The sequence below is a fragment of the Mobula birostris genome, chromosome 4 (assembly GCF_030028105.1).
Source record: "Mobula birostris isolate sMobBir1 chromosome 4, sMobBir1.hap1, whole genome shotgun sequence".
NCBI classification, from domain to species: domain Eukaryota; kingdom Metazoa; phylum Chordata; class Chondrichthyes; order Myliobatiformes; family Myliobatidae; genus Mobula; species Mobula birostris.
Genome location: NC_092373.1, coordinates 26,566,051 through 26,578,940, shown reverse-complemented (window position 1 = coordinate 26,578,940; position 12,890 = coordinate 26,566,051). Strand labels below are relative to the sequence as shown.

Below are 12,890 nucleotides of genomic sequence, written 5' to 3'. Positions count from 1 at the left end.
ACTCTATCAAATGCCTTTTCAGCATCAAGAGAAACAACTCATTGGGGAGTCTTAGTAAAGGATGAGTATATAACATTTAACAGTCTCCGAGTATTAGAGAAGGAATAACGGCCCTTTACAAAACCTGTTTGGTCCTAAGAGATAATTTTAGCTAGAATATTCTCCAGTCGATTAGCCATTATTTTTGAAAGAATTTTAGCATCCACATTTAATAATGAAATAAGTCTATATGAAGCGCAGTCAGGAGGGTCTTTAACTTTCTTAAGAATTAAAGAAATAGAACCTTCATAAAGTGTGGGAGGTAACTCTCCTAACAAAAAGAATCTTTAAGTGTTTCCAACATGTATGGAGAAAGCAATTTTTCAAATTTTTTATAAAATCCTACAGAAAAACCATCCAATCCAGGAGCTTTACCAGAATGCATTGAAAGAATAGCTTTCTGAATTTCTTTTTCAGTAATAGGAGTATCAAGAGTTTGTTCATCTTCAACAGATATTCTAGGAAAATCAATCTTTTGTAAAAACGCATTCATTTTAGAAGGATCAGCTGGAAACTGAGATGGATAAAGTTCAATGCAAAAGTCTTGAAAAATTTTATTCATGTCTTCATAATTACAGGCTAAACTACCATCTCCCTTACGAATTTTTAAAATTTGTCTTTTAGCTCTAGCTGCCTTTAATTGGTATACTAATAGCTTATTATTTTTATCTTCAAACACATAAAATTGACTTTTCAATTTAAGCAAATTTCTTTCAATAGGATAAGTTAATAGTATATTATATTGTGATTGAAGTTCAACCCTTTGTTTAAATAAATCAATGTTAGGAGAGATTGCATAAATATTATCCAAGTCTTTAATTTGTTTTGAAATCTTATCTAACTCTATTTTTGTCTGTTTCTTAAGCTTAGCTAAATAGGAGATTATCTGACCTCGCAAATATGCTTTAAATGTATCCCATATAATCAATTTCAACACATCTCCCGCATTGTTAAAAAGAAAAAAATCTTTTATCTGAGTATCAATAAATTTGACAAAGTCCGAACTTTGTAATAAATTTTCTGGAAAATGCCAAGGCAAGTTTGCAATACCCACATCATTCAATTCAAAAGCTAAGCTTAAAGGCACATGATCCGAAGCAAAGATAGCGTCATATTTTTGGACTTGGAACAAAAATCAGATATCAGCTATAAAGTAATCAATTCGTGAATATTTTTTGTGAACATATGAATAAAAGGAATAATCTCTGTCATTAGGATATAGATGTCTCCAGATTTCGATCAAACCATAATCGATTAAAAAAGACAAACAACAGGAATTCTGCAGATGCTGGAAATTCAAGCAACACACATCAAAGTTGCTGGTGAACGCAGCAGGCCAGGCAGCATCTGTAGGAAGAGGTGCAGTCGACGTTTCAGGCCGAGACCCTTTGTCCTGATGAAGGGTCTCGGCCTGAAACGTCGACTGCACCTCTTCCTACAGATGCTGCTTGGCCTGCTGCGTTCACCAGCAACTTTGATGTGTGTTGCTCGATTAAAAAGGAGTTAATAAGTGATGCTGAACAACTCAGAAGCTGCTGATTGGTTGAACTCTTATCAATCAAAGGATTTAAACAACAGTTAAAATCAACACCCATTAACAACATACATTCATTTAAATCTGGCAATAAACCAAATATGTTTTTAAAAAAAGGATCATCTACATTTGGTCCATATAGATTAACCAGGACAATTTTTCTATTACAAATTGTTCCTTTGACAGTTAAAAATCTACCATTAGTATCTGTCACAAAGTCTTCTTGGATAAATAAAATAGCAGATGTAATAAAAATAGATACTCCCTTTGTTTTATTTTGGCAAGTGGCATGATATTGAAGCCCTTCCACATTTTAAAAAATCTATTTTGATCGCCCATTCTGATAATGCGTTTCTTGAGCAAAAATTATATCGGGTTGGAATTGATTAATAATTTTAAAAGTCTTCTTTCGCTTAATAGGATGATTCCAGCCACGTACATTCCAACTAACAACGTTTATCTGTTTAACTACCATAAAAATTTTTTAAAACACATAAATACATGCATACCAACATGGGCTAATCAAAAATGGCGGTGATAAGTATAACTATATAGAAAGCACGCATGCTCCAGAACTCCGTAATGGGAAAAAGTACAATAAGAAAAAACTGAAAAAAAAAATAGAAATTAATCCTGCAATGAAACCTATAGTTCAAAACTAACCCCAATCCTCCCACCATCCCAAAAGCTAGAAATCCAGCAAAGAAAAAGAAAAAGCCAGAATGCATCCCCATAGAAAAAGAAAAAAGAAACAGAAGTCCGCGACAGGCTCAATTTATAATAGTGATTTTAAAAGTTTTCCTTAATTTCCCTCCCCCCATTTACAAAAAAACACACACGGCCCTAAAATAAGAAAGCCCTGCAGAGGGAAAAAAAGATGTTTCTGCTTAATCACCAATAATAAACTGGGGAAAACATTATCCATCTACTAGGTACTCCTTGCTCTCTCTCTCTCTCTATTATATATATAAAAAGTCCTTATAAACTATGAAAACTATCACTTAATTAATGAAGAAAAGGAAGGATAAAAACAAATAATCAAACCAGTTAACAATCTGTCCGCTGTGTTATCTAAAGCACAGACTAGAAGGGCCTGTGATGGCCGAGATGGCCTGTTTCCGTGCTGTAATTGTTATATGGTTATATGGTTAATTCACTTAGTATACCAAACAGATTTCAGAAAAGTTATTCATCAGTCAAATCAAAAAGTTCACATCTTCTTTAAATGGCCCATCGATCAAAGAACATCTTCAACATATCAGAAATCTTCAAAGCTTGTTTTCTTTCAGAAAATTATTCAGCAGACTTAATACCATTCAAACCTCAGCCACCTCCAAAATAGAATTAACATAGTCCAATGCCGCTTTGGGATCCAAAAAAACGTGCAGTCGAATCTTTAGGAAATAACTTTAATTGGGCTGGATAGCGAAGTGATGGGAATAATCCCTTATCATGGGCTATCTTCATAACTGGAACGAATTTGAACCGCTGTTTCATAACTTCCCCTGGATAGTCTTCATAAAAACAAATCTCCGAACCCTTGAATTTAAAAACTCTGTGTTTCCTTGCATATTTTATGATTTGGTATTTAACACTGAAATGAAGAAAGCTGACCAAAACTGACCTTGGTTTATTCGGATCTTGAGATTTCAAAGTGAAAATTCTATGCGCTCTTTCAATATCGGGAGGCTGAGGTAAAATATCCGGAAACAGAGATTGAAACAAATTAGCAAAATAGTCCAATAAATCCCCACTCTCAGATCCTTCCATCAGTCCAATAATTCGAATGTCATTCCGACAAGATCTTGTTTCCAGATCGATAATCTTGCGTCGAGACTGTTCCAAGTGGGCTGAAATATCCGCTATCCGATGCTTCGACTCTTTAAGTTCAGGATTCAAGGAAATAATACTTCCCTCTATGAAATGAAAACTCAGTCAAAACGACTTCATCTCAGAAGTGTTATTATCTATTTTCTTGTCGAGAGCCATCAACTCATGTTCTAAACGCTCAGCCCAAACAGGCATATCTTCTGATTTTTCTTTCCAAATTTTTTCCTTTCCATTGCTGGATTCAGAAAGCTGCTTCCCACTTCGTAAAGATTGTGACATAAAGACAACTATTCCCCTCTAAGATCCGACAAAATAAAAGTTAAAAATTCAGAGTTTAAACTGGGGAAAAGGAAGAATTAAACGCAGCCACACAAATTGTGTGTTACTCCATTAGGTAGCAGGCGGAAGTCCCAAATCACATTATTTCAAATCATTTTCTCAGATGAAGTACGATGAATTTAAAACTCTGGAGTCACCATGCAGCACTGTTACTTGCTGACCCAAAAATTCTGCCCATGCTATTCTACCTCTTGAAACTAATGGCAGCGAAGGTATCTGACTCCTGCTTACACCATCCTCTCCACAGCTGTACAACCACACAGGGAATGGGCAGAAACACCTCATGGCAACACTAATTATGAAGAAGTAAAATTGGAAGGGATATGGAAGGAAGAGCAATGGAAAAAAATCAGAACAAACCAAATAATGATTGCATACATAGTGGCAGCCTCTCATTGATTAAATCTTGGCATTTATTTCAGTAAGGGCATCCGTTAGTCTTGTGAGACCATGGATCTGCACCTGGAAAGTCTTCACTCTCCAGGGTGCCGACCTGGGCAAGGTTGTATGGAAGACCAGCAGTTGCCCATGCTGCAAGTCTCCCCTCTCCATGTTGTCCAAGGGAAGGACCCATTAGGACCCATACAGCTTGGCACCAGTGTCGTCGCAGAGCACTGTGTGATTAAGTGCCTTGCTCAAGGACACAACACGCTGCCTCGGCTGGGGCTCGAACTCATGACCTTCAGATCGCTAGTCGAATGCCTTAACCACTTGGCCACGTGCCCACTTATTTCAGTAACACAGCAGCATACAAAAGGAAGAAAACAGGTATCATGGGTTGGGCCAAGAGAAGGAAAGTAGAGAAGAAAAGGCAGAGAAAGAAAGGCAGAAAGATGCCCTGAGGGCAAACAGTGTTGGAAAAAGTGAATAACCAATCTTCCTGGAAACAAGATTTAACCTTAAGGCTGGCACAACAGATAAAAGATTCATTTAAAACTAAAGCATTATTGAAGGTATTGCTATATTGTAGCTGTTCGGTTGTCATTAATTCATTGACAACATTCTATTGCTCTAAAAAGTGTAATTATGTAATTCATTTTACTAATTGAGGCTTCATAGAGAAAAAGGTAAAGTGAAAGACAACGAAAAGTCAAATGATATCTTACCACAAATGTAGAGCTTTTGCCTTCTGTGTTACTTGTCATGAGGTCCAATCGCCCAGGATCTATTGCTCCCAACTCACCAAGGCATTCTCCACACAGGAGCCTAGCTTGGGCATTTGCATCTTGACAACCCTTCAGAAGCACCATCACTAATTGAGAGATAATGGGCTCAACCGTCTCACTGTCTGTGGCAAGCTTTACCAATTGCTCCTAAAAACCACAATAAATGGATCACACAGTAATATTCCTCAGCATTAGTTTCAAATAAAATGAATTTTTCTTTATATTGAGGCATCATTACAGCTCTTTAAGGTAGATAAATCCCCAAGGCCTGACCATATGCATCCTTGGACTTTGTAGGAGGCTGGAGCGCAAATTGCAGAGGCCCATATGGAGATATGAGCTTCATCATTAGACAATGAAGTTCCCAAAACTGGAAAGTGGCTAATGTCATTCCATTCTATAATAAGAGTAGCAAGGACAAGCCAGGGAATTATAGGCCAGTCAGCCTGACATCAGTAGTGGGGCAGTTACTGGAGGGAATTCAGAAGGGCAGGATCTACCAGCATCTGAATAGACAAATGTCTAATTAAGGGAAGTCAACAGGGTTTTGACGTGGACAGTCATACTTAATGAGCATTTTAATCTCCTGTGTTCCAGGGAATAAAGACCCAGATGGCCAAACTGTCCAATAGCTATTGGTAGTTATTTATAACTTGTGTTGAATGTGTCAAGAGTACATTACACTTGCGACTTGTTTATTGGTTGCATGTATCACTATAACTATATTAAGTTATTCTGGCACAATAATATTGAATTTGTCACATGCTTTCAATAAATCGATAAGGAATCAGCATTGTGTACCTGTTTCTTGTATAAAGTATCCTTCAAACTAGTCAGTGCATGTATGCGAACATCTACATTCTCATGCTGAACAGCTCGCATAGACAACTGTAGTTCAGTTTGCAAATCTGTGCTTTTAGATGTTTCCTGCAAGGCAAGGCACATATTTATGAAACAGATGTTAGTACGAGCTAACCAAATAAATGGGTAAATACCTTTCGAACAGCCTGATGGAGGATATCTGGATTATTTTAAAATGATATTCATTAAAAACAAAAGTTTCACTGGAAGATTCCAGGCAACATCACGAGAGAGGATGCTGAAAGCCTGATAAAAATAAGGTGGGAGAGAATGATCCGATGTGGGTTAGTGACTACAAAATTAAATCTGATGATTTGCAATTTCTTCCTGGAGCAAACAAAAGGAGGCTGCTTGCAACAAACTTCAAGCTCCTCACAACAATTTTACTGAAATTTTGATACAAAGAAAAATCAGTTCTCAGCACACTGATAAGGCTCACCTTTCGGTAATCTTGCAGCACCTTCTGGATCTCAGTAAAATCAGGGTGTTCTGGCAAAAAGTAAATCTCATGCAGAAAATCTTTTACTGCAGTTCTGAAAGACCAAGAAGTTGAAACTTATTGACAATAATTGATCAGCAGTTTCTTTTGTGGGCAACGAATTGTATTACACACGGAGAGATTATGCTAATCTATCCCCAAAAATAAATCTTATCTATTTCTGAGGGGAATTAACAAATTGTACACCATATGCATGAAGAAACTGCAATAACACTTCATTTTAAGATGGGTCATTTCAAGGATAAATAAAGGACTGAAGTAGATAGAAATGAAACGTTGTAAGAGGATGCAAAGGCAGCTATAAATCCATATGCCCCTTAAATCATTAGAAAAATGGAGCCAACAATCCAATCCAAAAATGCAGATTGCTAACTTTCTTAAACAGACGAATCTATGAAATTCAATCATATACGCAGATCTTCTACCCAGCTCCGTAAATATCATAACATGGACGCCAATAGCATTTCAAATGCTGTGATTGATTTGGGTACAAAAACAAGCACAAATGTGCCAATTCATTCAAACCTATTCCAGTCAAAATTGCTGACTTTCTGAAATCCAGGTTGCTAATATCCACTGTTTCTGTTTAATCTGCTGGATTTGTTGTCTCCTCAAAGACATCAAATTAATGTTGCAAGTCTGATCTTAAAGTTCCTAAGGACAAGCCTGTTGCACCTTTTCTGTTTAAACAACTCCTTCATCATCCTTACTATGACTGAAATCTGAATTGCACCTGAACTCAATCTGCAAGTTCCATCCTACATTATGTCTCTGTAGTCTAAATTTCACCAATCTTCATGCCAATCACAATTATTTTCCCTTCTCATAAAGCATCAGTTTAGAAAGTCACTCATATATAATATTCCCTTCATTGCCTCAGTCCACAACATCTCAGCAACATCTTTTACTCCTGTACCACAGTAACAATTTCCACTCTTAACTTATGTTCAGAGTCTTGGCTCCTCATTGTGTTCTACTATTCTGCAGCCCCTTCACAATCCAGGTCTCAAAATTTGAAGCTACCCACTTCCTATTACTTTGCAAAACTCACTTGTTCAACTTGGCCCTTAGTATCCATCTATAATTAGTTTCCACTCAACAATGAAGCACCTTGGTTTTTGTTGCATCGGACACAGTGAATATATTTCATGCTTTTGATTTTATTTGTACTTCAGCTACACCAATAAGAATACTTACACCTGTGTGCATCTTCCTTTATAACATCCAATTTTGAACATACATAAATGCATTAATAACAAAGATTACAATAATTTGACACCAGCATTAATTTACCTGTTCTCAACGATAAGGTAGTGGAATATTCCAGCTGTCACTTTTGGCTGAATGGACATCAGAGGCAGAAGAGCCACAATGACCTGACTGAGAAGGGCCCCCAGATAACTGGGCTCCAGGCAACGCACAAAGCAATCCCACGCCCTGTAATCGATGGACATTTATGTAAAAACAAAGTCAAAATATAATGCAACAATTATGAAGTCATTGTGGGAAATATCATAGATGCAGGCCCTTCAGCTCACTAAGCATGCATTGAAGATCAAACAGCCATTTTGCACCAATACCATTTTATTCTGTTTTCTATCATCAACTCAAGAAATAAAACTTAAATCAAGTTGATTAATATTTATAACTTTTAATACATTAAAGGCATAAAGCAGTTGTTTGCAGAATGATTTCAACCTTTCATAGACACAATGTTAGCAAAGTGATTAAATTTGCCAGAATATAGGAACATAGAAAGAAATATTCAAGATTGATAATCATTTGTTTTCTACCTTTGACGGAGCAAAATCCATACAAGGAAATGAGAATCTGGCTGATATTACTCTCACAGCTTCAATAACAATATTATGCATTAAGATATTTATATACTCCTGTGAGAAATTTTTGACTTTATAATTTAGAAAGAATGTGCTCATTAAGTAATTTCTAAAAGGGGCAAAAGTCATTGTGATCATAGACAAAGTTATATTTATTTTATTCCTTAAACCTACTCTTCTAAGTATTCAATTACCATGCAAAACATTAACATTAATTACTTACAACAAATTACCAGGTTGTGTTCTTGTCCTTGGCTCATTTATTGATTGATACGTTAACATAAATAAGCCTTCAGTTATGACATACAGCTCTCTTTTAACGTGAAATTTGGAAGATGATTAATCCTTCATTGCTTGTTGTTTGCTGCTGTCCATTAAGATAGTACAATCTCGAGCAGCACAGAATCTAGGACGGAAAACCCCATTCTACAACACCACTGCCACTGTCTAATGAGGCAAATTTAGATTTCTCTGGCCATCAAGCCATGTATTTACCCTCTTTCACATTTATTTTGCTAGTTTACTTCTTCAACAATTGCTCTGTAATTTTAATATTCCACCCAGTAAATTCAAACTTGGGACATAATTGCATTCAAATCTGCCTTCTGGCTGTAGTATTATAAATAATTTATTTTAGCTGAGGGAAGTACCACAAACTGAGAATTTTTGAGCTTGCCAACAAAGATATTAGATTAACAGAACTCTGTTTCCTAATATAATATATTCCATCCACCTTGCAAACACAGTGCATGGCATGCCACAAACTTTTACAAAACCACTAAGTATAATTAAACTTCCATTAAGTCAATATGCAAGTAATTCTCCATGACGCTGCCTTTGGGAGCAGCATATCTTTATTTTATATAGTATCACACCAATAGATTAAAGTTCTCTGCACAGTATAGTAATCAGCAGATAAATAATAAGTGTAGGTAGGCCTAGGTTATGACAGAGTTCCATTTCCAAGAACCTAAACTGTTACTAAGTCAGAAGTGAACAAAAAAAATGTGGAAGAGGATGACAGAAACAGATGTGATGGGAGAGCGAGCAGGCACCAGAAAAGTAGTCGCCAGCCAGGTTGTTGCAGCTGAGAGGAGAGGGCTGGGGAGAGATGACACAGAGAAATGCCCCATTCCCACATGACAGAAGATACCTTCAGCCCCACAGCAGCCAGTAAATCCATCCCTATTCATAGTGTTCACAACCTGAGGGGGACCTGTAATTCATCTGAAGTAAACAATAAACATAGAGTATAGATTTCGACAATGACTGAGGATTGCTGACAAAATATTCTTTTACATGCTGAGGTGGGCTTATAACTAATCTGAAGTAAACAATAAAGTATGGAGTGACCGAAGATTACCAACAAAATATCCTTCTACATACTTTCCAATAAAAAGTATACCCCCAAAGGACTTTTAAAGAAGCATTTCCGTAAGCAGTATGATCAAAATGAGTAATTCATTAAAAAGGGCTTTCTCTTTAAGTTTTGGTCTTCAATAAAATTTCACATTGCATTGTCATTCATTCAAAGAAAAAGAGAAATTTCAAAACACACCTGCAGCATAACTCGGGAAATTCATCTTTGTATCGTAAGCCTGTCCTCAGGGTTGTCATCATCTTCACCCGGACAGAACTGATGTGTTTCGATCCCATCAGTTTCATTAATGATATTAAACTATTCATGGCCTATGAAGAATGACAGCATTAATAGCTGATTTGGGAAAATTTCCTGAACGGTTAAAAAAATAATCTCTATCAACTATTAACTAATTATCTTACCATCTTTTTATCATTCATCCCAACACTGGAACTCAGTAAGAGCATGTTAAAAAAGGCCAAAATTCCCAATAGTTTCGGCTGCAAGTAGTCTGCCTAGAAAATAGAATATAAGAAAATTAAAATTCTATTTAAGAAATTAGTATTCCAATAGAATTCAACTATATTTCAAACCTATATGCATTATGTAGCAAATAATTATTTATTAATTTTACTGTATATTATATTGTATTGTAAGGGGTTTCTTCTTTTATGTTTCTGTGTAGGCTAATTAAAATGGCTTCTTTGTTATGTTATAATTGAAATCGCTTCTTAGTTATGTTAACTGCTGAGAAAGTCCTCCCGCTAGCAGTTTGTTTGGATTATGTTATTGATAAGAGGATGAACGAACCAATGGGGATCGATGTTATTCTTTCTATGGGTCTGTAAGTTATTGTGAAGCGCGGATTTTTGGGGAGAAGGCGCGTGTGAGAGAGAGAGAGAGAGAGAGAGAGAGGGAGGGAGGATGGACAAGGTGCTGTGAGTCGGCTAATGGGGTCAGACCCCGAGCAGGAGTCCGAGGTCCAAGGTGCTCGGCGAGGAGTGGAGACGGAGACGAGTCTGGAGCGCCTGGTCGACCACCGTTGTTGTTCCCAGGCAGCAGGTCGAGGTGGTCCGAGGGGATGGCAGGGTGAAGAAGGAGGGTCCCGAGCTCCAACTGTTTATACACGAAGAGATTGAACTTTGATAAGTGTGGCGCCTTTTATTTTCCTTTTATATTTTATCTCTATTAATTGTATAGTTCCAGTAATATCTATAAACTGTAAATCATTTAATTGTATCTGGTGTATTGTCTGTTATTTGGGCGGGGTGGGGTACATCACACAGCATCCACACAAACTAATTACCCAGTTTGGCAGGGCCAAGGGCTGTTTCCCTAGACGACCGCGAGCTGAGTGACCCTGAGGCTTGCCAGAGGGGCCACAGTATATTTTTCATTTCAAACATGACCAAATGAACAACAATCACGTGGCTCCTTTGCACAATATGTTAGATAGTCTACTCCGATTAGAGTTGTACTCTGTCTTATCACCCAGTTGCAACCTGCATGCTGGATCTAACAACTCCTCCTTCCAAATTGGGTGGCACAAGATATTAAAAGCATCTAAGTCTGTCCAAATGTTGCCTGGGCCTTTCTCTTCTTTTCTGATGTGGCAGATGGATTTATCTTCAAATAAACAAATTACTCGTGTGAAGTGTCGAAGCAATTTGCATAAATGAGCTGCAAGATCTTAGCAGCCTTTTTATAATAATTAAACTAATCTAATCCTGGATATTGTAAACAGAATTACAAATCAGCACAGCCTTGAGGCAAAGAACTTTCTGCATTTTATAGAAACTCCACAGTGCGACACTAATAATATGTTGATTCATTGTACACAGCTTTTTGTTCTAAGTGGATATAATGCCTGTATTGCCCTGAAGTTACTGAGCACCTATTAGATGCACAGAACTAGACATTTCATTTTCTTTTGACATCTTTAATTTGATAAAACAAAAGAAGAACCAATGTGAGTGGATGCTTTAAAAAAATAGAGGCATGCTAGAGGCAGAGAGGGTATTATTGGTCTTAGGAACTAAACTAGAAGGAAGATGTCCAGATGATTCAAGGACGTATATGGGGCTCACAGATTTAACCTTTTGGGCGATGAGATTGTACAGCTACAGGTTAAAAGATATGACATTGTGGCCATCACCGAGTCATGGCTAAATGATGGATGTGATTGGGAGCTGAATATCCAAGAAGAAACCTGTCCCAGAAATAATTCTAACACCCAACAAATCTGAAACATTCCTCCCTGTCTCAAAGCCATATATTGATCCTCCTTATCTTCCCATTTTCAGTCTTGCTGGTACATGGCTTTGGAAGTAATACAGAGATCACTACCTTTGGAAGTCCTATATTTTTTCTCCAGCTCTTGAAAATTCGACAATAAGACTTCAATGCCTGCTATTCATATGGATGTGTATTATAGTCTTTATGAGATGGTACCAGGGAGGCGTCACACCCAACCAAGCTCTACTGGGATGATCACAGGAACTTCTGTCTGCACACTAAAAAATGGATCTCCTCTAACAACCACAAATCTTTAGTTTTATTTGCCCCTGACAAGGGAGAATTTTTCCTGCAGTCTAGCCCATACTCTTCCAACCTTGAAGTAACTCAGTCATGTCCCATTAACCTCCTTTCCTCCAGAGGAAACAGAACTTGTCTCTCCTCTTTTCATAACTAAAACTCTATTCCAAATGACACCCAATATTGAGAGTGTTGCTATATTTAAATTTAGAATTGACAGAATAATGACTTGCATTTATAGTGTTTTTAATATGGCAAAATACCTCCCAGTTTCTTCATGAGAACATGATCAAATGAAATTTGACACCAAGAGATACAGAGGAGTTAAGACCAAGGCAGAACTTTGACAACTGGAGACTGATACTAAAGCAATATAATTAAGCAATAAAATTAGAGATGGTTGTTAGATCCAACCTACATCTGTCATCTTCATGCCCAGCAACACTGAGCTCATTAGTGGGGTGGCATGGTAGCGTAACTCTTTAACACCAACACAGACAACTCACCCTGCAAAAACTCATTTCAGGGAGGTAGCACCATCAATTTGTGGGAGACTTCCGGGAGAGGTGGGATGTCTGCAATAGAGTAGCTCTTTAGCAGCCAGCCAGCTAGTTTAAATAACGTTAGCTATGCTAATGAACGAATGACACCTGTTAAACTCACCTCAACATGTCTTTTTACAGTCTTAACCCACCATGGGCAATAGAAGTCACTGTTGCAAACAGTGCAGTGAGCAACACTGTCATTATTTTTGCCCCCTATTAGGCAGGGGTACATTTTAGTGTAGTCTGGGGTGACGTACGTTTTATATTTTCTTCTTTTGGAACACTCTCCCATGGTGCACGTGCTCTCTCTCTCTCTCTCTCTCTCACACTCGCTCTCTCTTGTG

General features: G+C 37.4%; 1 protein-coding gene across 3 annotated transcripts in view; it reads right to left on the bottom strand.

Moving 5' to 3' along the window:
• Positions 1-12,890, bottom strand: part of atr (ATR serine/threonine kinase) — a 133,533-nt gene that overhangs the window by 57,376 nt on the left and 63,267 nt on the right. For all 3 annotated transcript variants that reach the window (XM_072255025.1, XM_072255024.1, XM_072255027.1), the window contains 6 exons: positions 9,889-9,981; positions 9,665-9,795; positions 7,562-7,705; positions 6,209-6,302; positions 5,710-5,835; positions 4,849-5,055 (listed from right to left, as the gene is read on the bottom strand). In XM_072255025.1, the coding sequence (XP_072111126.1) occupies positions 4,849-5,055; positions 5,710-5,835; positions 6,209-6,302; positions 7,562-7,705; positions 9,665-9,795; positions 9,889-9,981 (795 nt within the window). The remainder of the gene's footprint in view (positions 1-4,848; positions 5,056-5,709; positions 5,836-6,208; positions 6,303-7,561; positions 7,706-9,664; positions 9,796-9,888; positions 9,982-12,890) is intronic.